Source organism: Corapipo altera, unplaced genomic scaffold (genome assembly GCF_003945725.1).
Source record: "Corapipo altera isolate COAL_440 unplaced genomic scaffold, ASM394572v1 2, whole genome shotgun sequence".
NCBI classification, from domain to species: domain Eukaryota; kingdom Metazoa; phylum Chordata; class Aves; order Passeriformes; family Pipridae; genus Corapipo; species Corapipo altera.
Window position 1 is genome coordinate 5,563,448 of NW_020884890.1, and position 26,881 is coordinate 5,590,328.

At 39.6% G+C, this 26,881-nt stretch overlaps 1 protein-coding gene across 2 annotated transcripts in view; it reads right to left on the reverse strand.

Moving 5' to 3' along the window:
- The window catches only part of LMBRD1 (LMBR1 domain containing 1), a 71,629-nt gene extending 47,171 nt beyond the window's left edge, over positions 1–24,458 (reverse strand). For both annotated transcript variants that reach the window (XR_003527909.1, XM_027645014.1), the window contains exons 1-7: positions 24,331–24,458; positions 23,670–23,846; positions 15,887–15,947; positions 9,274–9,371; positions 8,226–8,293; positions 2,428–2,516; positions 491–564 (exon numbers count right to left, since the gene is read on the reverse strand). Coding sequence is in view for 1 of the 2 variants with exons in the window: in XM_027645014.1 (XP_027500815.1) it covers positions 491–564; positions 2,428–2,516; positions 8,226–8,293; positions 9,274–9,371; positions 15,887–15,947; positions 23,670–23,846; positions 24,331–24,405 (642 nt within the window). In the remaining variant the exon portion in view is untranslated. The remainder of the gene's footprint in view (positions 1–490; positions 565–2,427; positions 2,517–8,225; positions 8,294–9,273; positions 9,372–15,886; positions 15,948–23,669; positions 23,847–24,330) is intronic.
- Between the last annotated feature and the right edge of the window lie 2,423 nt (positions 24,459–26,881).

The window sequence follows — 26,881 nt, forward strand, 5'->3', positions numbered from 1 at the left end:
TTCTCCTACCTACTGCACAGACCCTGATGACCCGAGCTGTCAAGGTTGACACATCTCAAGAACTTGTACTGAATTGCCTCACATAATTCTGCTACAACTTACACCAGCCAGAGAGACAGAAAATCATTAGCTATGCTTGTTCCTCAATTAAGAGTTTAAAGGTAGTATTTAACTTATCCCTTATCCCCTTATCCAGTTAAGACAAACCCTCTTTCTTATATACTTGTTCTAGGAGAATTTCATACACTTATAGCTTGAAACAAAACACCTCCTTGGGTAGCAATGCTTCAAAATAATTTTTTTCGTGACCTCTTGCTACAGAGGCATTTAAGAGTTCACAGCAAAGCTACATGGGAACAACTTCACTATGCTAAAGCCAGGATGCAATGGAAGAGAGTTATATTAGCAAGGACATGAACTAAAAGATTAAAACTTACCAGGAAAACAGAAGATACAGAAGATAGAATGAAAAATCTGCATAACAACTTACTGTGTAAGTGATTGCTGCCAACATTCCAATCACAGTCAAAGAACTAATGGAAAATGAAAGTGCAGTCAAGCCATCTGCAAAAAAAAAAAAAAAAAAAAGAAAAAAGCCTTCTGAAAATACTTACAGTAGATGCATAAGAACCCTTCTTCCTGAATTGGTTTATGGATGAGATGTAAGTTCATGAGAATAAAGAAAAAAATTGAGACACAGTTACCAGCCATAACTCAGATGAAATATTTACCTAGCATGGCTTTTTATCCACAATAGATCTTCCTCTCACATTGCAGGAAGTGGGACAGACTCACAGAAGTTGCATTCAGTCAAATGGCTGAAGAGTCACTAATGAACTTGGTCCCATAGCTGTCTAATGATTCTTCAAGACCTGCTGCTGGTTTCCCTAGGGTACTGTGGTATGCTTGCACAATTTTTACATGCATTCTGGATGGTTAATCTTAATTTTCTTTATCACCTAATTTCTCCTACTAAAGTATTATACAGAATCAGCCAAGTATGGATTCTTCAACCAACTAAAAAAGGCCAGGCTGCAGACCTCAGCTTCACCCAGTGGACATGTAGACCTACAAACTGGAAGAAATTCAGGGGACTAAAGAGTTACTGTAGCCTTATTATCTTTCTAAAAATGAAAAGGGATAGTAAAAGAGTTACCAAACAAAAAGGCAATAAACTCCCTGAAACCTCTTGCATAATGCTTCACAACAGGCCTGTCCCTAACCTCACTGTGCAGGACACATCACAAGTGGTTTTGGTTAAATAGTAACATGGAAACTTATAGTAGATATTACAGAAATTAACCTTCAGCAATCAAATTCATATTTCTGCCTGGTCATAACCAAGTCAGTATTTAGAGTTCTTCCCCATGTTCTCCCCACTAGTTAATTCAAGAATTTAGAGTACAGTAACTTTTATTCTTACTCACATAGAATTACTAGCCAGTTTCCATTCTTATTTTCTGAACACAGCACCAAGCAGTCATAAACTGAGATCCTCCATGAGAAGCTGCATCTTTCTTCTGACCAACCCTACAGGCCGCCTTCCTAAACTAATAGAAGAGCACAACCAAATCCAACTTCACAGCTCAAATCTCTCCTTTGCTGTTTTTGCCACATAATAGCAAACAACTTTCCCAGAGCTAAAAGCAATATGTCCCTAGATTTCAAATGCTAAAGCTATGTTTAAAACTTATAACCCCCCCCCCAAAAAAAAAATCACAAAACCAAACCCTAAGCCTAGCACTATTCTCCCTTCAGTACTTGTGAAAATTTGACTTAGATTCTGAAGCTCAGGAAAAAAAAAAACAAAACAAAAAAAAAAAAGAACCAAAGGAGTGACCCCTACTTGCAACATATCACACAGTGTACTTACCACATTTGATGTTCCTTCTGTACAAGTATTTGAAACCAACATTTAATATCCATTTTAAAAGTCTGAACTATGCTCAAAGGAACATTAAGAAACTAACTAGCTGAAAAATTTATAATTGTGAACAGCAGTATTGCTTTTCATTAAGTAGATTAAAGACTGCTACACAAGATACACACTCACCATACCCTAAAAGTCAAACTTCAGCATGCAAATAGCATTTAAGAGCTGCGTTAAGTAAAAACTATAGAAGAAAGTACCCTCCCCTCCCCACCACTAATATCAGAGGACACAACATTGGAACCCATGCTGTCAAATGGGGACTGTACTGAAAGCAGACACTGCCAGTGTCTTCCCTCTGTACTTTAAAGACAGTTGTAAATTTTCTCTGAACAGGAAGAATAATCTTATTGGAAAGACTTAGTGTAGGTGAGCAGTTAAAGTCAAGTTAGAAAACTGTCACAAAGGAAGTTAATCATCTTGTTCAGTCAATGACAAGCATGCCAAAACAAGTTAGTAGCAATTTATGCAAAGTTCACAACACATCTCAAACTTACGACTACTTCCAAATTCTTCAAACAGGAGCTTTACTTTCTCCCACTCTGTGGAATTCTTCTTGTTGGGAATATCCAAAGGAACAAAAGCACTGTAATACGGAAAAAAAAAATTAATCTTTTTTACCCTAATTACTCAAATATAAAAAGAATTCTACTTCCCAATTAAGAAAATGGAAATCCATTCATTCCTGAAGAATCAAAGTTCTGTGACAGTAGGCTTCAAAAATTCTGAAGGCAGTTTTTCATTTTATTTACATTCCCCTAAAATGCTTCATTTAGACCAACAGAGTACATGTATGAGTGTGCAGTCAGGCCTGAGGTCAATGAACAAGTGATTTTCTATTTACCAGTCCTAAAAGAGGTAAGGACCCTACACTCAAGTATCATTAAGATGTATTAATCTGATTTACTATCCTGATTTGATTCATATGCAATGCAGAGGAGCAAATAAACTTTAAGCGTTGAGACATTCTCCTATAAATACACACTTCTGAAAGCCAAAATAAAACAATTAATTATCTTCAAAACAAGCATTAAAATTTAAAGGGACATATTTATCTTCCATTATTACAACTAAACTAACACATCTGCTGCATTCCACTCTTTGTTCTGTAGTTGGCCCAGAGAAGTTCATTCAAGGTTTTCAATTTTCCAATAATCAGAGACTAGCAAAGAACGCTCAGAGAACGACGTCAGGGAAGAATCCCCTAACTGAAAGCTTCGTCTTGTCAGTCTCACCATCTGAAGTCAAATTATAAGAGTAACTCTTCAGCACCTCTACAGACAAAACAGCTGGTTTTGTAACAGCTGGAAAACCAGTATCTCCATACCAAAAAAACATTGAAACCATTGCTTCGAGACATGAAACAGGATGCCTACAAGTCACAACGAAGTGAGATTTGAAAGGAAACATTTTAGACAAAGAATGGGAGAACCCAACCCTAAGTCCAACAAGAATGCTCACAAGTATCTTTCACACTTGTATAAGGAAGAGTACATTCATTAGATCCCCACTTCCAGTCCCAAACAAATACGCATATCCAGGAATATGTCTCAAACTTCCAAGTACAAAAAAGATACTTATGTATCAAAAGTTAGGGCTAAACCAACAGTGTGCTCTTACTATCACACTAAAACTAAACTGGTAGTCTGCAAAAAAAGCTGACATTTTAAAAATTAAAATCTTAGTTTCTAAAAAATTCTTGATTTGCAGCTTCTTGACTGCACTAGAGGCAGATAAAGGACTAGCATTTACTTAATCTTCCGCATGCTCGTTGACTCTAGATTTTCTTCTTGTATCTGCCTCTAGTAGTAATTCTTTCTGTAAAACAGCATCCAAGCAACATGAAGACATGGGTATTAAAACCAAGTTAGGCAATATTTCTACTTACAAGAGATAGAAACACAAATAACTGTAGGTTTATTTGCTAAAAAAGGGTTAAAATAGGAGACAGAACATAAGTAAGCTCAAGTCCTTTTTATTTTAGCATCAGTATGGATCTGGTATCTGTAGACCAGGGAACAAATGAGATGGAAGAACATCTTATGATACTTATAACTTGCTTGCCTTTTCTCCCCCAGAGCAATAGGATTCCTTTTTTTTTTTCTGAGACTACCTACAACCAGCATATCAAAGGACACTAATCAGAACAGGAGCCACTGTATATGTAATACACACTCTTCAATTATTACTCAGATAAATCTCAACTGAAGGAGATGGACATCTGATTCTGGTCCTGCTCAAGTTCCACGCACAAGACAGAGTTAACACGCCTAGCCATCTACAGACCTGCATCCAGTCCACACTCCCAAAGGATCTCCAAAACACAGCCTATCTATTGCATCAGCACATCACACAGCAATTTAGGCCTATTCTCCATGCATACTAAGCAAGAAATTTGACAAAAGCCTTGGTTATTTTGCTAGGTTGACTATATGGTCAACGCAGCCTGAGGGCCATAGTAGCCATCAACAGAATGAGAAGTTTCCATGCCAAATAACTCCATTTACCTGCAATCACTGTGATCAATATAGTGCCTGAATAGAGTACAAGCACCAGGGCAGTGTTTTACAGCTGTAGCTGAGAATTTAGGTAATGCAAGCAAACAAAGCAGCTCAGCTGTGATGTGTGACACTTGGAGTTCTGGGCATAAATGAAAGTATTAACTGCAGTAATTTTAAGAGTAGAAGAAAACTGCTATGCTGTTCAAAACACATTCTGGGTATATTATGCTTATGATCTAGATCAATATCTAGGCTACACAACAAGGAAAGTAAATTAAAGACAAGCAGTTTAAAACTATTAGCTTTTGGTAGGGCTAATAACACACAGGTGTAGATGGCTAAAGTTTGATCCTTAAATCAAAGAGTGTCACGAACTGTCATCCCGAGGAAATTATTTTCCAACACACTACATTTAAACTCATATCACAGAACTCACTTTAAGAAAATAATTTGCATAACTATTTATAGGTTAATTAGACATATATTCAAGCTTTTTAAAAACTAATGGTTCTAGAAAATTTAAGGTAATCAGTTTGATTCCAAACACTGACAGTCATGGAAGCATTCCTTTTAGGACCAAACACTGATTAGCCTTAAAAGAAAGCATTTTATTTCACACCAAACTGATGTGTAAGTGTACCACAATCGACATTGAGGCATCTCAAGCCCCTCAACAAGCACATGACATTTAGAGAAAAGTTATCTACTTTCCTTGTATTACGAGAAGGGAAAGGCATTACAAGTAAAAACCACTTCTGAGTATGCCAATATAAATTTGTCCTATACTTTGCTCTTAATGGTACTCCACATCAAGTTATTTGTGTGCAGAGGATTTAAGCGTTACAGACACGCACATCTTTGCCACAGCAACAGAATAACAGACAACTGGAGTAAGAGGTATAAACACTACTCCTGATAAGAATTCAGACAGTAACATCCTGATAATTGAGCTGTGTTATCAATTTAGAAAACACCTTCAAGGTCATAGCTGTTTTGTGCCACATTTCCCACAACAGTCCAAAAGATCTCCAGTGAAGTAAAGTTCAACATCACAGTAAGAATGCGAGATTCTTAAACTTTGAACTTAATATAACTTTCACGATTTCTTTGAGGAATGCTGACCAGGAAAGAGGCAGGAACTTCCTATACAGATCTTTAAAGCTATTTATTGACCTGGTTTAATTATACAGATGACTAGCTAAATCAGTCAGAACAGAGGCTGTCTGGCTACGAGATGCTAGTCATGTAAGCCCAGGAAGACAGACTACTTGCTAGGCACTTAACTGGAAATATTCCAACCCCTCTTGCTCTTGTAAACTGTATGCATGAGTATTCTAGTCCATTAAGCCTAGCCACCTAGAATTAAGTCCAGTACATAAAGTCTGTTTTAATGTGGCTTTGATCATGACTGCCAAAGAGAAAATCCCCTTCTACTACCTGCATCTCCTAGAGCGCTTCCATCAACGCTGCCTCCGTACAATCCTAAACATCCACTGGTCAGATTATGTGACCAATACATCTGTTCTAGAACAAGCAGCAGTCACAAGTACTGAGGCCATGTTGCTGAGAACACAGCTGCAATGGGCAGGGCACGTCTCCAGGATGAAAGACTACCACCTCCCTAAGATCCTGCTCTATGGTGAACTTGCCACTGGCTGCCACAAGAGAAGAGCCCTGAAGAAAAGATACAAGGACTCCCTGAAACATCTCAGCCTTGGCCATATTGATCATCATAACTGGTCTACTCTGGCCTCCAATCAGGAGGTCTGGAGACACACCATCTATAACGCTGCTGTCTCCTTTGAGAACACACGCAGGATCACTCTCGAGGAGAAAAGACAACACGGGAAGAATCGTGCCTTGCAGAATATACCACCTAAGGAGTCTTTCTGCTGTGCCTTTTGCAATTGGACATGTCTATCTCGTATTGACCTTATTAGCCACCAGTGTGCCTGTAACAAATGTGGATAGAGCCTTCCAAAATCTTCGTTCGCGAAGCCTAGCCATGATGATGATGACGATGATGATGATGGGACTTCTGAGGGCACTCTTTGCCCTTGCTATGAAAACAGCTGACTAACTCTAAGCCAGAAAACTTCTCCAGAAGAAGCATGTAAATAAACACCAAGACACATGCTATTTAAACACACACACATATATATAACTATACTAGAACGAGAGAGTTCACATTTTTCTGTAGCACAGTCACCTCAGTTGCTTCCAAAACTGAGCCTTTTTCCCTTCAAGGGAGCCTTATAGGCTCCCTTAAAGGGGAAATACAAGAATTACATTGCTCTGTAGCAGCATCTTAGGTAGCAAGGGTGCTTTATTCTGAGGGCATTAGGATGATGCTACTATTTTACCATTGCCACCTTAAGAGTGTGCAGGTAACCTACTATGTATAATTGCAGTAAAACTGTTCCAGCTAGAACGAGAAATATCAAAATCCCTATTGGCACCTAAAGGAGTCCTCCCTCTCCGCAGCAGACACTCCTGCTGTTTATGCACCTCTGGAGAAGCAATGTTCAGTAACTTAGTCCAAGATCAAGTACTATAGCTCTGTGGTTTGCAAATCAATCTCACTGTCATATGGTACAGTATCAGAGGGGATGATGTAAACTGCTGTAATCTGCAAGTTTTGTAGACCTTAAAGAATAAGCCTAACTGCACAAAGGACAATTAGGAAGTCAAGAACCAAGTTCTATCTTACTAGAAGAGAAGAACAAACATGCTTACAGCTACTGAGGATTCAGCTGACACCTACTAGAGATAATACTAAATTTTCTGAACTGGATATGTTATACAGTACATATATGTATGTCCATGATGTGAGCCAACAGTCAGAAACAGCTTTTTTCAGAAATTTTAGTAATATTTCTAGACCATGATTAAGCTGACAACTCCTTCAGTCTCTTATAACAGTAAATATGCTGTTATAAGACAATAAGGACAATAGACTTGTTTGAAACATACCTTTAATATTTATCAAAACTAAAACATTATGCCAATAAGATGGCATACAAATAGAAGCATTAATTTCACTCTAGTTTCCACTTCATGCTCCGGTACTTTGACATGGATCATTTTAGCATATATTTTGTAATCTTTACCAACTTTATTGCTGCAGTCAAAATGCTAAAAAGCTTATCACACAGCAGACATCAGAAACATTCCATATTGGTGTCCATGTCATACTTAGTGGTGATCTGAAATTGAATTTGTAATACTGCTTGGAGTTTCATAATAATGGCACTTGCTACAAGTAAGTTGTTCACTTCAGTAACATTGGCCTTTCAAATAAATGCCAGCAAAATCTTTATCACACAAGGCAAAATTACATCAAGTATAACTCCACACTATACTTACATTCCTTCAGAGAACACTTCCATTTAGGAAAGTATAAGCACATAACTCCTAGTCATATCCTAAAAGACTGTTTTGCCATGAAGCATTTGATAGAGGCAGAAAACAGAACAAGTACAGATTTTTCACTCCCAATTGTACACCAAGGTAACAATGTAGTGTCATACCCATCATGTCCTTGATATACATTTACAGTGCACATACAGTCAACCTGGAAACACAAGTATTTCCACAATTAGGAAACCATTTTAGCTTCCACTTAAACTCTTTTTTTTCAGGTCCCAGTTCTCAGGATATTTAAACCCTATTAGTGATTAAGCTACATGGTTCATTATACAGACTGAGTGTATCACAATCTTACTCTTAGAAGCACACAACAGAACTTGGCTAAATAAATCTTGCGCAGAACAGTGTTCAATACAAATACTTACCCAATTAAGAGAAGAACTGCACAAACTGTGATGAATCCCAGAGTGTATTTGAGTGCAGTTTTAACCTGCTGTGTATTAAAGAGAAAGTTAATATATTGACATAAAATAAGTATAAAGGGATTTGTCCAAACTATGAAAAGAAGTATACTTAGCATAACAGGTATTCAAGGAAAAAAAAAAATCTCCATAAAAAGCATGAGTAATTTTAGATATAAGTGAGAAGTACACATTCTTGAAGAGTCTCATAACTTGAGAACTATGAACCATGACATGGAATTATGCTTCCATCGTAACCTATGTACTTAAGCAACTGTGGCCAGAAGCCAGAGTACATTTGTTCAGTATAGTCTAAAAGAAAATACTTTATATTATGGCTATGATTAGTTTTCTCATGTTAAGGTTACAACTGAGTGGAAGGGAAAACAGTCACGATCAACGACTAAAAGGTTCTTCAGAAAAGTATTTTCATTTGAGAAGTTGGCACTTCACTGGCATGCATTTATTGTATACCCTGGAAAGTCAAGCATTTCAAAAACCTTCAGTGCATTACAAATATAACCAAGTGGTTATAGCTTCAGGCAAATTACTACTGCCTACTTCAAGAAAAAATGTAAACAATTCAGTAGAAAGACACTAAATTTGAGTACTTATCTCGCAATCAGTATCATTTTCCTGTCCTCTTCTTTAAAACCTGTCCATATATGTTTCCTATTCTAAAGAAAGGCTCACATAAGAAGCTTTAACTTCCTGTATATGAAATCTGGCTCAAAAGATTTTCTAGAAAGTTTAAAGAACTCATGCAAATACAGATGTTAATTACTCATCTCACTAAGTTTCATTTCATGCAAGACTACAGTGCTTAGAGTAGACAATGCCAGACTAAGTCTTACTAAGAGCTGCTCCAGTATTTTTAAGAAACTGTTACAATAGACTTAGAAATGGTATTAACACTGTAGTACGTAAGTTAGACAATCATTCTTGCTTTCATTTTTTTTGGCTGTATTCACTTGTCTTTCCACTGCTCGTGCATTTGCTAGAGTAAACTTACCAAGCATGTGTTGCCATCATCATCTTCCTTTTCCTCATAATAGAAATAGACAAAGGGAATCCACAGAAAGACGCAGAACAGTATGATCGAGTACAAAGCTAGAAAAAAAAATTTAATTAAGTGAAGAGACAAAGTTACATTGGCACTTCATTTACTGCATAGTAATTCAAAGAAAGAATAAAATATTAGTTTCCTCTCATTCTGTTATTAATTTCAAGCATTGAAAAGTTAATAAAATTCACTAGCCAGCATATGAACTGTTACTGTTTTGTGAACTCCTAAGGACTTGATAGAGTTAACCCTTTCAGACTAAGGATTTCAGATCCATCTTCAACAGTAATAAACAGATTAAAAGTAATAAAACTCCTAGAAACACAGAACATACTGAGTTCCAAGGGACCCATCAGGATCATTGAGTCCAACTCCTGGCCCTCTGCAGGACACCCCAAAAATCACACCACATAGGGAGGTGATATGCAGTACTAGCACACTGAGGAGGAGTTAGTGTAGAGGACAGTAAATGAAAGCAAGCTATGCCACCTAATAACAAGTTGTACACAGAAAATATAGATTAAAAAAAACACATTTAAAGCTATTTTGATCACTGGGTTCAATTTCCGGCGATGTTCTACTATTAATGTAAGTACATTATAGATGGAAGATGTGGCTCTGTCACTGATGACCTCAATTCCCAAAACAAAACAAGTTGTAGCAATATAGTGTCATAACTTCACATTCCTTTTTTAGGAATGACTTTTTAGAGGAAGAAGTAATTGGAAGTTGCAACAGACATTTATCTGAGTAGCCACTAAACCAAAACAGTCCTACTGTCGTATTACTTTGATGCACAGCTGATCACAAAAGAAAGTTTAAACCAGCTAATTTAACAGAGGTGAAGACTTTCTCATATATGTCTTCACAAATACTAACTGGCAAGTTTTGAAGACATTAGGACAGCTGGTCAACATCAAATGGCTGATTAGAGAGTGATATGAAAAGGAAAGACCAATTTCAGATACAGAATTTCAAGTTTAAATCTGCAGCTCTCTGTATTATACATTACATATGTTTTAGCACATCATTATTTAGCAAAACCTTTCAATACTTTTAAGTATCTTGCATTATAAACACTATTGAAGTCCATTAAGAAACTAAAAACCATCGAACAGTATGTTACAGTCTTTGCACCCCACAAGAAAGGTATTCTGAAATAGTTTACCAAGCCCTCAAAATGTCAGAAGTATCACACAACAAAGGCTGCTTGTGCAAGCACAAAAATCACACCATTGAAGGGCTAAGTAAAAATACCCAAGACCTGTGATCTTCGGCTATTTTTCATCTTTACCTTATTTTGCACAACTAATTGGCACCTTTCCACCACTAACTAATATATTCATCCCCAACCTAAGTTGGTGACCTCTTATCTTGGCTAGTGCACTCCTCATCATACTCATGTGCTTCAAAGAAATCTACCTCAGCATTTTTACTTAAGGTGGTATAGGAGGCAAATCAAGTATTGCCACCTAGAACCTAAATACGAATTAGGATTTTCTTTCTATAATTCATTACTTAAAAAAATATTTCAAAGTGTTAAAGGTACCTACTGTTTAGAGTGCTGAGTTAGTATGGCATGGTAAGAAGAGGAACAAGTTCCCTACTTCATAAATTCTCATATTAGCCAAGAGTATAACATTCTGGGCACCTCAGTTCAGGAAGGATATTGAGGTGCTGGAGCAGGTCCAGAGAAGGGCAACAAGGCTGGTGAAGGGACTCAAGCACAAGTCCTATAAGGAGAGGCTGAGGGAGCTGGGGTTGTTCAGCCTGGAGAAGAGAAGGCTCAGGAGAGACCTCATCACTCTCTACAACTCCCTGAAAGGAGGTTGTAGGCAGGTGGGGGTTGGTCTCTTCTCCCAAGCAACCAGCAGCAGGACAAGAGGGCATGGTCCTAAGCTCTGCCAGGGGAAGTTTAGGTTGGATATTAGGAAGAAATTCTTTACAGAGAGGGTAATCAGACATTGGAATGGGCTGCCCAGGGAGGTAGTGGATTCACCGTCCCCGGAGGTTTTTAAGATGAGACTGGATGTGGCACTCAGTGCCATGGTCTAGTAACCACAGCCGTGTTGGATCAAGGGTTGGACTTGATGATCTCAGAGGTCTTTTCTAACCCGGATGATTCTATGAGTCTATGATTCAGGGCTCTAGAACACCTTAAAAATTCAGTCTCTGAAATGTAGCCTTAGCACATTGTAGAGCAGTAGTCACACTTCTTCAATATTGTGAATGCTTTCAGAAATCAAGTCTCTAAAATCTAATTTTTTAGACTAGGTTTAGACCACAATGCGTCAGTAAATTAGGCAAGTTAAGTCAAATGCACCATTAATGGGGAGAGTGGGTTGAATCAGTTGGTTAGAGTATGGTGCTAATAATGTCGAGGTTGTGGGTTCAATCCCCATAAGGGCCATTCACTCAAGATCTGGACTTGATCTTTGTGGGTTCCTTCCAACTCTGAACATTCTGTGAATCAAAGATCAGAATAATCAGCCCACAGAGGTCACCACAAGCACAGAGACATCCTCACTTCCAAGTTATACTGCATTGAATTCAGAATACCTTACTCATAATGTACACACATCCATGTTTCTTCCAAGAGGACAAAGGAAGGAACATAAATTCAAGTGACTTTATAAACTGTGTGGGTAACTTTATTTACAGAGAATCATTAAGGTAACTCTGTTACCATAATAATTTTATAGGACTGTAACAGAAAAAACTTTGCGTTTGCTTTTCCCAAGTAAAATAATTCCAAGACAGACGTTCTTGTTCATGCATCATGTGCAATCATAGAACTGCCTGTGAGAATCTTTTAGTTAGAACTGAAAACTAAATTTGTAACTCCCACAGTCAAAGAAGCAAAATATTGCTCTTGCTATTATACTACAAAGGTAACTTTAAAAAATGTGGTCAAGTTCCTGTCAACAAGACAGGAGACTGATCATCAGGGTTTTTAATTTTAATTTTCAGAATTCATGAAAAAGAAAAAGCAGCATCTTTCATCAGCTCATACAAGTTAGTTACCCAAGGGCAAGCCTTCAATTGCCTGTTGTTCTGCCCAGTAAAAGCACTGTTTATTCCCCGAAAGGCTAACCTTCAAACACCAAGGTCTTCCAGCAGCAAACAGCCAGTCAACTGACAAAGTCAGTCAAGTGACAAAGATATTCCCTTCCCCCTAACTCCCCTGTGCCCTGACACACACTCTTGGCTTTCATTATCACATTTCTACGAACTTCAGTTTTAAATCTGGGACTGCTCTTTGCTCTAGTTCAGAGATTCAGTTTCTTTTACAAGACATTTTTCTGGGTTGTATCAGAAGCTTGAAGCACTACCACTTGCAGGATGCTTTACTGCATAGCCAGTACAACAACAGGTCCTGCCACTCAGTCAAGTAATGTTCCACAAGAATTCCTTGGTAAGGTTTGTCTGTTGTAAAGGTGTACCTCAGAGACAATTCTTATCTCAAGTCAAAATTATTCACCGTGCTGATTTGAACCATATCAATACAAAGACACCTGAACCATGAGAAAGTTAGACTCCATAGTAGTCTTCAAGTAATTATAGCGATGTTATTGAGTGTTTTGACTGAGTTTTCTTTTTTCTCCTAGCAGTATGAAGGGCAATTAAGAACACAAGTTCACCAGTGTTTCAATACTACGATAGACTTCCATTTTATGTTCTGGTACATTGCTTATAGAAAGATCACACTTAGAAGAATGTTTCTACAGATGCAACTCCACAATATTTGCCAAGTACAGCTATGGGGATCTCTCACAGTACTTAGAATGGCTTCTCCTAGGACCAGACCACGAAAACAGTAACATTTGATTTGCACCTATGAATTCCTAGAAGCCCAAGACCTTGTGTCAATGGCTCAGTATCAAATGTTTGCAGTAAGCAGACAAAACTCCATCCGAAAAATACCAAGTACCCTTTTGGATAAATTCTAACTGAAATTCAAGAACTTGAACCTAGGAACCACCATACACTAACTATTGTTGATTAAAGACAAAAAGAAATGGAAAATTGGAAGTCTAGCATAGACTTTGAAGCACACGGGAAGAGATCCCATGGAATTTAGCACTCAGTCCTTGCCATGCTATAGTTAGGAGACACTTAACACATGCAGGCCAAGAGATCTCAGTTTATCTCCCAGGAACATGAGTATCTACCAATGGCATCCTTTCACCACTCACAAAACTTGACCAAAGGACACTGAATGCTAAGATGACTCCAACAGTAGGATTTACTCACTCAAGAACATGGCTCCAGGTTACTGTCAATTGTTTCAACCCCATTCCTTGTGGCGTAAAGCAAACTGTGTTGGACTGTTCCCAATTATAACACTTTCTGAAAAGAGTTTTCCTTCCAAACAAATTAACATGCTTTTTCCAGAGCATCTGACAACCATGGATCATTCCTCAATCACTCAAGTACTTTCAGACATGTTCTATCACAGTTGGGTTTAGGACAATTAACACACTAAGCCACTACGGCTTCAAAGCAATCAGTAGACTGGTTTCTTACAAAAAGCTTTTAGGTTACTGAAATGCCACCTCAAAATACCGTTATTTCAAGCTTCACTCTGAAAATACCTTGTTTATCATTCTACCACTACAAACTCATTCTACTTTTGTGCCAGTCTAGCCAAGAAACCAGGTGGGTATGAGAGACAGAACATTTTTTGTGGGGGCTAACAACTACAGAAAAAATAAAAAGCTCTTCTGCATTTAGTTACAGCTTTATCAGTAAAATGCAATACAAGTAGCAAAGTAATCTTTAATATTCTAAAACATCAGTTAAACTACAGCCTCCAAATTCTTGTAAAAATTAGAAGTGACTTGAAGGGCAGTGACCGAAGTGCACCAATTATTTAAGCTATAAGTTGCCAATATAACTGCAGGAGTCAAGTGGTGTAGTAACATAGTTATCACTGCATTTTAATGAGACAAAAGAAAACACTGGAATTCATGTCCTTAAGTACAAAAGGATACTTCAGTTTTGCTCATCCTGCCTGTTAAAAAAAAAAAAAAGACCAAATACTTTTACAAGAAGATACAAGTAGAAAAAAATAGTACTGCAAGACTGGAAAAATTGTTTAACTTAATCTTTCTCAGCAATCCCTCTCACTATGCTGTGCAACAGCAGCAGGGAACTAGATTATGTAGGAGAGGTATTAAGTTGTGGTTTTGTATATTACTAATAGAGACTTCTGAAAAATAAGTTACCTATTACTGCTCACTTCACTGTAGCTCTAGTTATAAAAATGTCTATCAACTCCTCAAATTAAGATAACAACAGAAAAATGTTTTTAAAAACATCTTTAAATCTCTACCACCATCTGGAGGATGCTATGAAATAAAACATGCCTCCTAAAATATTTCAAGTAGACCTGTCCAGACAAAACAAAAACAGTTTTCCAAACTAAAGTTCTAATCTATTCCAAAGATTAGTTTGGGATTTACCAAGAGACTCAGACCAAAACATTTTACAGAAATTCATCAGTCTCACTAATCCACTAATCTATAGAAAACTGTTCACAAAAGAGTTTCACAACTGCTCCGCATCGGAAGTTGTGAAATACTTGGGCTGTTAAATAACACCTAAAAAGAGTAGAAAGTAAATACAAAGCAATACCACTATTATATACTAAAGAATCTTTGTGGAAGATAACTAGTTTTTAGAGGTTCCTTTTTGAAAACAGAAGTGTCTTACTACTTTTGACTTTAGGTTTCACTCAGCATGAAACTGCACATTTTAGTTTCAGTCAGTATCACTGGTAGGCAATAAACATTGTGTAACTTAAAAAGTCCAGTATTTAGAACCATTTCCTGATCTAAAAAAATATATTCAAAAGAGCCAACCCATAGTCTTCCAAGACTTCCAAACATCAAGTCTTAAGAAATGTTATAGAAAGCAGGCAACTACCTGCTTTGTATCATTGACTAAGGCAGGCATTTCACTCAAACAGGGATATGCACTCTTCTACAGCTGCCCCTTACTACTCATTAATTCCATAAGGACAACTAAAAAACTGATCTACGACTATGCAGAGGTTTGGTGAACAATAAATTTTATTATTACATTTCATTTCAGTCCTTTTTATTTAACTTCAGTTCTGTTCAGGGATTATCACTCTTGAATCAACTCCTTTATGCTCCTTCACAGTAGCTGTTACTTTGAACACAGCAGTTGCTGAACCTGAACACTTTAAAGTGTCACATTCATGGTTGCCTGAACTTTATACATGGTGGGCAAGTTTCACACTGCTGCATATATTAAGTATCATGAAAGTTACAGCAAAACCATGTTTCCCTTATAGGACCACTGAATACACACACAGGAAACATGTTAACCATAGATTATATAACAGAAGCCTTTTCATGGACTGGCCTTCAGTATATTTGCATTTTTAGGGGGCTCTTGAAGGTAAAAACGTTCCCTGAAGGGCAGCAAGTACAAGACTAATGTTTAACCAAAAAGGGACAATCCAGCATGATCTCTAAAAACTTCATGCTTTCACTTAAAGGTCCTATTAACTGGGAAAAATTAAAATACTTACTGTAATATCCATAAAGTACAGTGTCTTCAATTTGTCTTGAAACATTAGCATCAGCCCAGATCTAGCAATAAAGGATAGAAGCATTTATCATCAAATGAAACAAAATAACACTACAAGACAATCTCATTAAAGAACACATATACATAGATGGGTATAAAAAAGCTATGTCTAAAAAAAAAAAATAAAACAGATGCCAGACTGCTAGCAACAGTGAAAATCACTGGGCAAACAGGAATGCAAACAGGAATAAGCATATGACAGCTTCATAAAAGGCAGATTTTAGACCTGAAAGAACACTGAGTAGTTTTGGCAGCTCCCATGTATGTTCTGCTAATTCCCACAGTATCTTTATAACAGTCTCTTAAGATCATCACAGAATGGTTTGGGTTGAAAGGGACCTTCAAAGATCATCTAGTCCATCCCTCCTGCCCACAGGCAAGAACACCTTTCATCAGATCAAGTTGCTCAAAGCCCCATTCAACCTGATCTTGAACACTTCCAGTGCTGGGGCATCCACAATCCCTCTGGGCAACCTGTTCTAGAGTCCCACCACTCTCACCCCAAAAAATTTGTTCTTCATGTCCAATTATAACCCACGCTCCTTCAGCCTAAAACTGTTGGCTTTTGTTCTGTCTCTACAGGCTTTGGTCAAAAGTGTTTCTCCACCATTTTTATAACCTCTTTGTATATTGAAAGGCTGCAATAACATTTCTCCAGAGCCTTCTCTTCTCTAGGCTGAACAACCCCAACTCTCTCAAATTGTCTTCATAGGGAAGGTGTTCTAGAGCATTTTTGTGGCCCTGTTCTAACAGCTTTCTTGTGCTGTGGGGCAAAGAGGTGGACACAGTACACACAATATTTCTATCACAGAATATCTTTGATTAAAATTTACATTTACAGATGAAACAGTACTTAGACATAAGAATAACAAATTACTTTTTATTATGCTCAGTTACAGCTCAGTAACTTCTGTTTTTCTAGTTATTCACCCAGTTTCATCTATCATCTCCCTTTTCAAAAGTATGAGACTTCACTTTGTTTGAGCAAGACTTGAATTACACGAATATTCAATTTAGCAACTTAAATCCTACAACTCCAAACCCAGCAGCACTGATAGCCCCTATCTGAACAAGAGCAAAAGTAACTATGTTACTCAGTCCTGGGGAATGGTTCAGAGTGTGGAAGCAATGAAAGTGAAAATACAAATCTGTGTTGGAAACAGCAGTCAGGCAGACGGCTGACGTCAAGCTCTTGCACCCATTCCCTCTTTCTCCTAGAGAGGAACTACTGGTTTAAGGAAGCTAAATGTCTTATAACAATGGTTGGCAGCCAAACTCAGGGATTGAATACAAGGTCCAAAGGTCCAAACCTGCCAGTACAGCTTAAACATAGCCAGAATTGTTTTAGTCTTGTGGGATCCAATCTATGTGTGATCAATATCAAGACAGTAGTTATCCAGAAGCAAAACTCTTTAAAAGCTAGAGAACACACCAAAATAACTGAATTGGTGAACAAAAACATCCAGCACTGTCAAAGCTCCTTTCAATTCCCACACGCAGGCTTTTTCTAAACTGGTAAGATCAAGCCCTTTCACTTGTAAAGATGCATGACTAATACGGAGAGATATGAAAGTGCAAGTGAGTATACTCCTTAATGACTGCTACCACAAGACTTAAAGATGTTTGGCACTTGCTTTACCAGTTCTCTCAGTACTCAAACTCTTATAGAATATGGGCTTGATAACATATCATGAATACTTGATTTTTCTATTATCTCAGAAAGTCAGCACCACCTTCCTTTTTGTTACTGTATTAAGACTTCCAGTAGGTCACTTTACATTCAGCTTTTAAAATTTAATGTGTGAACTAAATTAGATTATCATCCAACTGGAATTTGAGTAGAAAAGTACACATGCATTTTGACATGTAATCAGCAAAAAGGAAGGATGAAAAATATTTTCACAGCAGGGGGCAGAAGCAACACCTGAAGTGTCTGCCAGGTGCACAAATAAATCTTTGAAGACTGTCAGGCTCAAGTCTGACAGCATTTCAACTAAGAAATTTCTAGGCATTTGCATTAAAATACATCACAAAAGAATCTGACTGTAATAAGTTAATACTACATAACACTAAAGCATTTAAATTGCCTAATGTTAAAAATTAAGAGATTGCATTGCTTTAATTATGCCTAAGGGAAAAAAATCAAGCCTGAACTGGACAGTTTGCGTTATTTGCTTCCAAGTAAGTATTGGAACAAGGTCTCTTCTGTAAATGATGAGACATTCAAATGCACACCAACCAAGGTTAAGCAAGAAAAACAACAGTAAGACCTGATGTTTAAGTGGCACAGTCATTGTACAGGAAGAAGTAGCTAGTAATGGAAATCCCAACAGAGCTTAGCTGCCAAAGAATTGCTTCTCCCTCAACTACAGAAAAGCGTTAACAACATTTATAACACAATACAGATGTAGAACTTGAAAACACTGTAAATGCTCTTCATTTTATTTCTCAAATTAAGTTGCATACAGGACCAGAATAATATTCTAGGAAACATACACTACACTAAAATAGTGAGATGTTATCTTAAATAAACATGTCAAGATGCAAAGATGTGTGCATTTCATCATCATTTAGACCTGCCCCAATATAGAAACTTCACACTACTCTGCACAGAAAGAAACTGTAATGCAAGCCAATTTAGTATTGATTACGTCAGCTTCCAATCTGCTGAAGTCCCAACTTACACAAAGTAAAGAGGCAAAAAACCTTATTCTGACAAATTATGCATATGCACACACCATCAAAAGCAATAAGCAGTTCATCTGAGCTGTTTCAAAAGCCAGTGACACCAGCACTGTCTTGTCAGAAGCAAGAAACAGTGCTACCTAGTGAGTGTCAAGAGCTCTGACATTCTCAGCATCACCGGTGACATATCAAGCAGCTAGGTATACGAACTTACTGAACTAGCACACCCAGGACTCAGCTGAGAACTCAGTTGGACAGCCTGGAGATCTAGTGTGTTTTTCTTCTCCATCCATTACAACCTAAGCTTACAATATATACAGCAAATACCTTAGAAGTACAACAGATTAGGAAGCTTAGAATTCATTACTGCCTTCAGCAACAGTTTCAGGTTGAAAATGTGGCCACAAATTCTCTTAAGATCTGCAGAATTCAGGCACTCTGCACTGTTCTGCTGTATTTCGTTCTGTTCCATGTAGTTTGGCAAGCATATAACACATGACCTTTAAAATACCCATAACAATGCATTGCATTGATAGATAAGAGAAGTCACAAATTGCAAGGGTATGTGAAATGAGTATGATTACCCATATTAAGCTATTATGCTTAAGTATTCCTTAACATAGGTCATGTTAAACGCACTTACGAGTGTAAAAAGTAAATATATTAGTAAAATGTTGTTGTGTAAGTAAGGATATAAAAGAGGCAGTTTAAGACACTTCCAGTTTACCTAAATGCTAAAACCAAAGCAAAGCTCCCTCAGAAGATTCATTTAGCAATTATATTCATATAAAATTAGTTATGAAGAATGTTTGCTCCCCCAGTAATCATTGAGCTGAGTCTTTTCCAGAAACTGCATCCAGTTAGTAACTCATGTTAATGTATTTCAACAGAACACTACTATTCCAACCATACAGATAACTTCCCCAAATGAAAGCAGTACAAGTTAATTTGACAGTTTTGACCTTCCCCACTACTTAATGGGGGAACAGCCATGAATTTCATTCCTTTGTCCCCATTAAATGTGACATTTCTACTGTTACTGCTGGACCCTGCAAGAGTTTCATGAGTACCCAGTGAAGACAGCTCCCATCCTCTGCAAATGTACCTTAACAGACCTTAAAGCTACATAACATTACAGGTTACAGTATTTGTGATGTTTCATCAAATGTAGATGAAGCAGTCATTCTGCTGATTAGCCTCTCCCAAACCTTAGCCAATAAAAGGAAGATACAGTATGAAAGACTGGAGAGTGGGTCATAGCATGGTTACATAATCAAGAAGTTTCATATCCAGACCTCAGATCTTCCAGCCTGTTACCTCCAAAATGGGACAGTGCCAGAATTTTGACTGCCAGATGGAGAGTAACACACAGAAACATGCATATCTCAGGCACATCTGGCTACTGTGAATGTTTTGGCCAAGCATTATTACTTCAAAAGTAGTAATTCTTACTCAGGACAAGAAGCATGGTCTCAGTCAATAATGATTTCTCAGCTAACAACTTTCTAAAAACAAAATCCCCTGACATTTCTAGTGGTTTGTATTCTGAGCATCTACATAATGAGTTGCTCCCCCACCACCACCCTTGCAAGATGCAAAAAAACCTTTTTACAGACCATTCTATTAAGTATCTCCCACTAAACAGATGCTACTCCTTGAACCATTCAGAAGACAGCTGGCTTTTAACAGCTCAGGCTGTTGTGATACATTCGGTCTAACCATACAAAGAATATGCCACTGGCTTTTAACTTCATATAGCAGTAAGAATCCATACATTTCAAAGTGAAAAAGGTTTCATGACCTTCTCTGCCTTCTGCTAAAACAACAGTAGAAAAAAAACAGAGTGGTGATGGGAGTATCCTTGTTTCCTGCTGCAAGAATGCATCAGTTATATTTTAAATGTTTGAAACTTGTAGGTCAGACCCAGAGGGCTTGGGTTCCAGCACCAATTTTAAGTTTTTAAGCTATGGTGAGGTTTTCTGTTCCTAAGTGCTTGTTATAAATCAAACAAGCTTTCAGATCAAACAGATCAGATACAAGTGGATATATTTGAAGCCCATTGAAACAAACTATAGCATTGTAAATGCAAACAGACAAAACCTTGAGCTCAAAGTGGTGCTGGTGAATATTACCACAACATCACTTACAAGGTAATACTCCGTTCTTTTATTAGTACTAAAACCAAAAGCCTTCTTTCCTACTAAAGCAGCAAAGTAATGCCAGCCTCCAGGAAAGGTATTGCAGTGACTTCTACACAGTTAGTGTGCAAAACTTTCTAATAACAAACCTGCTCAGTTCACTCACTAAGAAACCTTTAAGATAATATCTGGTAAGTCTCTCAAAATATGATGGGAGACACCATTATGTAACAAATGCTTCAAGCCACTTGTTCACAATAAAGAATAGTTTGTCTTAATTAAAAAATGTATACATAGTACCTTAACAGTCCTGTTGAAATGGACAAAATCTCAAGGTAAACAACCAAGGCAGACCAAGGTACAGCACATAGCCCTTGTCAAGCAAGGCTACACAACACCTTAAAGTGAATTCCTTCAGAAAGCAGCATAATTTTTATAGCCTTCAGAAGGGTGCTCTGCTTGGGTAATACAGTTCAGACCATCAAGTCAATCCTCCTAGCCAAGACATATACCCTCTTCATTTGTCACCGATCACACCCACAATGAGAACTTTGAACCACCAAACCACACGTTCAATTTAACCTGTGCTATCAACATAATGTGCTTCTCCCTAAGTTTGCTACAAGCTTGTTCAAAGCAAAGCCTCAAGAATATCTACAAGTTGGTAGAAGGGCAAGATTCATTAAAAATTAATCGAAAGTCCACATATAGTACCTTTTCCTCCTAAGTTGAGTATCTTTGTCTTTCTCATCACTCTAACACTGACAGTAGAAATTACACTTGGGAGGCACAGAAAAAGACTACATAAAGAAAAGAATTGTTGACCTAGAATCTTGGTAACTGCCACTACTCTTGAGGCATGAGCCCTGAAATCATCCAGTTGGAAGGTCTTTTGATGAAATAACTAATTTATCTACAGAGAATATTATTCACATTTGCTACCTGGATCTACCTCAAAAAGTCACTGAGAAGACTATGCTAAAGACTTAACTCCCTCTGGCCATCCACAGCAACAGAGGGTTCTTGCCAGAGTCATAGTGAGAGGGTCTTGAAGTGTTGGATTTGAAAGAATAGTCCAGAGAAAGGCCAGTAGTCTCCTGGAAAATTCTGAACCCAATCAAGTCTGTCCTACTTGTGAAGCAGTAGCAGAAAAGAAGTATGTCTTACCCTGGACAGTGTTAAAAGCTTTAACAATTAATAAAGATCTGATGGTAAGATGTTGTCAGCCTCCTACCTCAACATTACTTCTAAACTGAAATTAACAAATCAATACAGGTTTGTATGTTCTGACTGAATTATTTCAACACCTGTGTTGGAAAAAATGCATTTATATCAAAAGATCTCATGTTACTGCTGCAAAGCTAAAAACTCAATTCAGCTGAGACTTAAAAGACACAGAAGAATTCTTCTGCAAGGCACTATGGAGCAATTTTATTTCAACAGGCCAGCAGAAATGTCTACAAACATTAGGAATTAATCAGGACCAAGAAGCTTCAGAAGCACAGGCAAAAAGATACTTTACAGAAGAATGCATACATTAGCAACAGAACATTCTGCTTAGTCCCCATGAGATGTGCACTTTTCAGCTGGACCTAGTTACATCATGGTTATTACTCTAGATAGTCAGGCTCAATTTATTTCTTAATACTGAGTATGATTATCATTGAATTGCTGGAATCCTGACACGTGAAAGGTCTCTTCCATCTTCTATATCCACTTTAATTCTGAACAAAAAAAGTCTGAAGACACAAACTTTTAACAGTAACACTGAGTAATGCCTTCATTTATTCTTTAATACCATTGAGCAATAGAGACGACAACATTCCCATCACAACTCAATTCTAAAGGCTTCTTATGACTTGCATTTATATAATCACCAGCAAGCTAGTTTTGAAGCATTATCACAGATCCAGAAAGACCTACATTTTCCTTTGTGAGCAGGGCTGAAAGGGAACACAGTTTTTGAGCTGCAAGCATTTACCATTTTCTCACTCTATCATTTGTTTCAGGATCATAACCTTTACTATAGATCCAGGTAGGCTCCAAACCAAACTAAGTAGTTATTCAAGTTATCAAAACGTTCCAGTCCAACCTCTTGTTACTTATCGTGTCCTCACAAAGACACTGGGTCTCTACCTTCAAGAACTCTCCTTGAAATTAAAAATGCCAATACTTGAAGCATTGGGAAGAACCCCTACTTACAGCAATGCTTAGCGCAGATGACAACAATTACTCATCTCATTAAGAACTCATTTTGCTCAGCAACCTCCTACAGTTTATAAATACAGTAGGTTCAGTTACGGTTCTATCAGCCAAGAGGAGATATTACTGCATTTCCCTCCCTAAAGGGTTTTCACAGCTTTCCCTCTTTCAAAAGGGTGCTTATTAATTCAGGTTTTAAATTATAGGTAGATTAACACAGTAAATCTTTATAAAGTCTTAATGTTTCCATACCAAATTTTTTGCTGGCAAATAAGACAAAAAAAATAACCTAAATTACAAATGGGCAATACAGTCTGTTTTTGATCAAAAGTGCAACAAATTTTATTCTACAATGTCCTGTTATAATGTACTAAAAATCCAACACTTAAGCAACTTGTTGATCTCTTCCAGATGGTACACTCACTCTTGCACAGCAGAAGGAATGAGCGTTTGGAAAGGAGTAGAGTATTTAAGATAAATAATAGAAGTGAAAACTGAAATCTAGTTTAAATAACAGAGCTCGGTGTTGTATGCACAGCACTAATACCCAGCTTCGAAAAAACCTCAGTCACTAAAACAGTTTAGTGTTATTATGCAGGTATTAGCATTGATTTTAAACACTTTGACAACCTAAGAACATCCTGTTGCAACCCAAGTGCTTCTTCTTAAGAGGCAATTAGCATTTTTACAAGTCCATACCTTAAATGTACCATTTTGGTTTTTCATATACGAAACCAAAAAGATGTCCACTGGCAGTAGTGCTGATGTGATAAGAGCAACGGCCAACGCAAATATTGCTGTTATGGTAGAAATCACTTCACTTTCCCGCCGACTCTGGTACTTGCGCACGTAAACCCAGCAGAAAATTAAAATGGCCTGAAACACACAGCAGAAGAGGCTTACGAGTTGTATAATAAGAATGTCAGCAAATAGGTACTGATGTTAGACCCTGTACTGACAACTAGCAGAGCATCAACACACGTTTTACTCGAACACTGAACATCAGCGTCACATTCACCACACACAAAGTCACCCTTCTGGTTCTCAACAGCGTGAGCAACATCAGCGCTCACGCACGGAACGGGCGAAAACACAAACAAGCAGCGCGGACTGCGCAGGCAGGAGGGCAAGGCACCCCCGCCCGCAGCCCCGGGCTCTGCGGTGCCCGACGGCACCACGGCCGAGGCACCCGCGGGAGCGCAGGGAAGCACTCGCTGCCGGGGCAAGCTGGGGGGCACTGCCGAGAGGATCCGGCGGGGAGTCCCGCTCTGGAACAGCGAGGGGCCGAGCGAAGAGGGGCGGTCGGCCCAGGAAGGGACTTATAGAGGGGCCACCGCAGGGCGGGGGAGCCGCCTCTCACCAGCAGAGCCAGGCCGAAGAGGCACCATCCCGTCAGCAGGTCGGAGGCTGCCGCCGCCATCTTCGCACCCGTCATCAGCGGGGCGGCCGCCCCGGGGCGGTGCTTATGGAGGGGCGGGAATGGCGTCACCGCGGGACCGGCCTAACACCGGCCGTGACGTCAGTGGCTGCGGGCGTGACGTCACGTGCCCGCTCTCACTGTGGTCAGCACAGCCCCTTCCGTCCCGGCCGGACACGGCCCGCTGTGCAGGGGCTGCCGGCCGGGGGCTCGTCCCGCAGGGAGAAGTGAGGAGAGGCAGGAGCCCTCCTGCCCCGCTCCGTGGCAGAGCGCAGCTGTCGGGGGGCGGGAAGGGGGGATCGGGGCGCATCGGAACGATGAGGTGCCTTCACCTCCTGCTCCCGCATGGGGTTTCCCTGTCCTTCCCTCCCGAGGCCGGGAGGCAAAGGCAGGGCAACGCTCGGTCCGCGGAGACTTTTGCCTGAGGGGCGGCAGGAGAGCAGAGAGGCGGTATGGGGAAAGATGGAAAGTGCGCTAAGAGGTATCGGGCACTTTCAATCCCTTCTCTCCGTAAAAGTACCTAAACCATCTCCGTACGCCGCCTGCAGCCGCCCAGAGGCGCCGGGCAGCTGAGGGGGCGGTGCCGCCGTGTCGGACCCGCGGATGTGGGAGATTCCCGCGGGAAAGTGTGCCGGCATCCCCGCATCCCGGTGCCTTTGCTTCAGGCTCGACTTCACCACGATGGGGCGGCATCGGGGTCTGGCGGGAACCCCAACTCGGGACGGCGTTCCCGATTTGAGGGTGGCCGTGGGTGTGGGGTTAGGAGGTGCTCTGAGGAGCTCGCGTCCCTGAGAGTGGATTTGGTGGCTCGGGGAGTGGGAGAGGCTCACCTGAAAGGTGCTGGCGCCTATCTTAGTTTCTTAGTATCATCGAGGTTGGAAGAGACCTTTAAGGTCATGAAGTCCAACCATCCATCCACTGTAACCCCTAAACCCCTAAAGCATATCACCCAGCGCCAGATCCAGATGCCTCTTTAACACCTACAGGAATGGTGACTCTGACACCTCCCTGGGACGTATTCCAATGCCTGACCACACTAATTGGGAAAAAAAATTTTCGACTATCCAGTCTGAATCTCAGATTAGGGCCGGGAGGTTGGATGCAAAGGGGTCTGTCTGCAGGAGTGCCCAGGGGTAGCCTGGGACCCTCTCCAGAGCCCAAGCTACTGTTCAGGGGTCTACAGGAGGCTCAGGGGTGAAAATGTGCACGAGCCTTGCTGGTTCCTCAGCTTCGGTAGAAGGGGCTCCCAGACCTGCCAGCATGCAGGGGTGGCCTGTTCTCATCCTGAAGCAGTCAATACTTTTACTGTTTCCATTTGTTGTGAGAGCAGAGATACTCATGAGCCAAGTTAGAGGAGGTTGAAATTCAGACTCTTGTTTGTACCCTTGTGAGAAGAGACTGTTTGGGGCAGGAGGAGCTTGGCCCTGAAGGGCTGAGCTTTCAGGTGCTCTGAGGCCAGTGGGGGTGGTGGGAGCTTGTGGTGTCAACAGTGCTCATGAGCTAAGTTTGAGGTCAGATGAGTGGCAGGACTTCTTGTGGGCTCATAGCCTTGAGAGAAGGCATCTGATAGTAAAGGGGTTGTGAGAGCTTCACCCCAGACTGTTTTCTGCCTCTACTGAGCCTTAATTTATTACAAGACCTATACATGAGACAGCAATGTGTCGTGCTCATCAGTTATATCCAAGGCATCTGAGGTGTGTGCTCAGGTGAACTAGTTCTCTCTGGAAATCATATTTGATGATGTGTGTGGTGGAATAGCTTTGCCAGGCAGTGGCTGATATCTTTGCTGGGCTTCAATTTTCTGTGAAAGTGTTGTGACAGCACTCACAAGCTGTGCCAGGGGTGGCTGGATTTCAGGTGAGCTTGCAGCTTTGCAAGAAGGGACCTCTGTTTGGGGGACAGGAGCTTACCCTCAGATTGGAAGCTTACCCTCAGAGCATGCTGTACTTCTCTGTGTGTTGTCAGGGTACTATAAAGGACACTGGTGTGCGGCACCATTCATGAACTAAGTGATAATGGAGCTGAGGAGGGTTCTGGAGAGCTTGTAAACCTTGCATGTAGGTACCTGCAGGGGCTTTGTTGACTCATGGAGGGAAATGTTGCTTGCAGGGGCAAATACATGTGCCATGTTTTAAGTTACTGTGAGAACAGTGGAGGTGAAAGCAAAATGTAGTGAATATTCACAAGATACTTGAATGGTTGGCCATGGGTGCAGTTTCTAGGTGAGCTTGTAGCATTTCAAGAAAGGCCCTGCTGGTGGAGAAGTGGTGTTGTTTGGGAGGCTCATTCTGGAGGGGCAGATGATTGTGCTGGGTTTCCATTTGATGTGAGGGCATGGGCAGCAGGAAGGTGATATTGCAGTGACTGTGGTGTTCATGAGCTGAGTTTGTGACAATCCAGGGGGTTCATAGTCTGATGAGAAAAGCAGTAGATACTATATAACTATAATTAGTTTTATGACAGTAAGACAGTAAGCAGACTGCGTGTGTCCTCT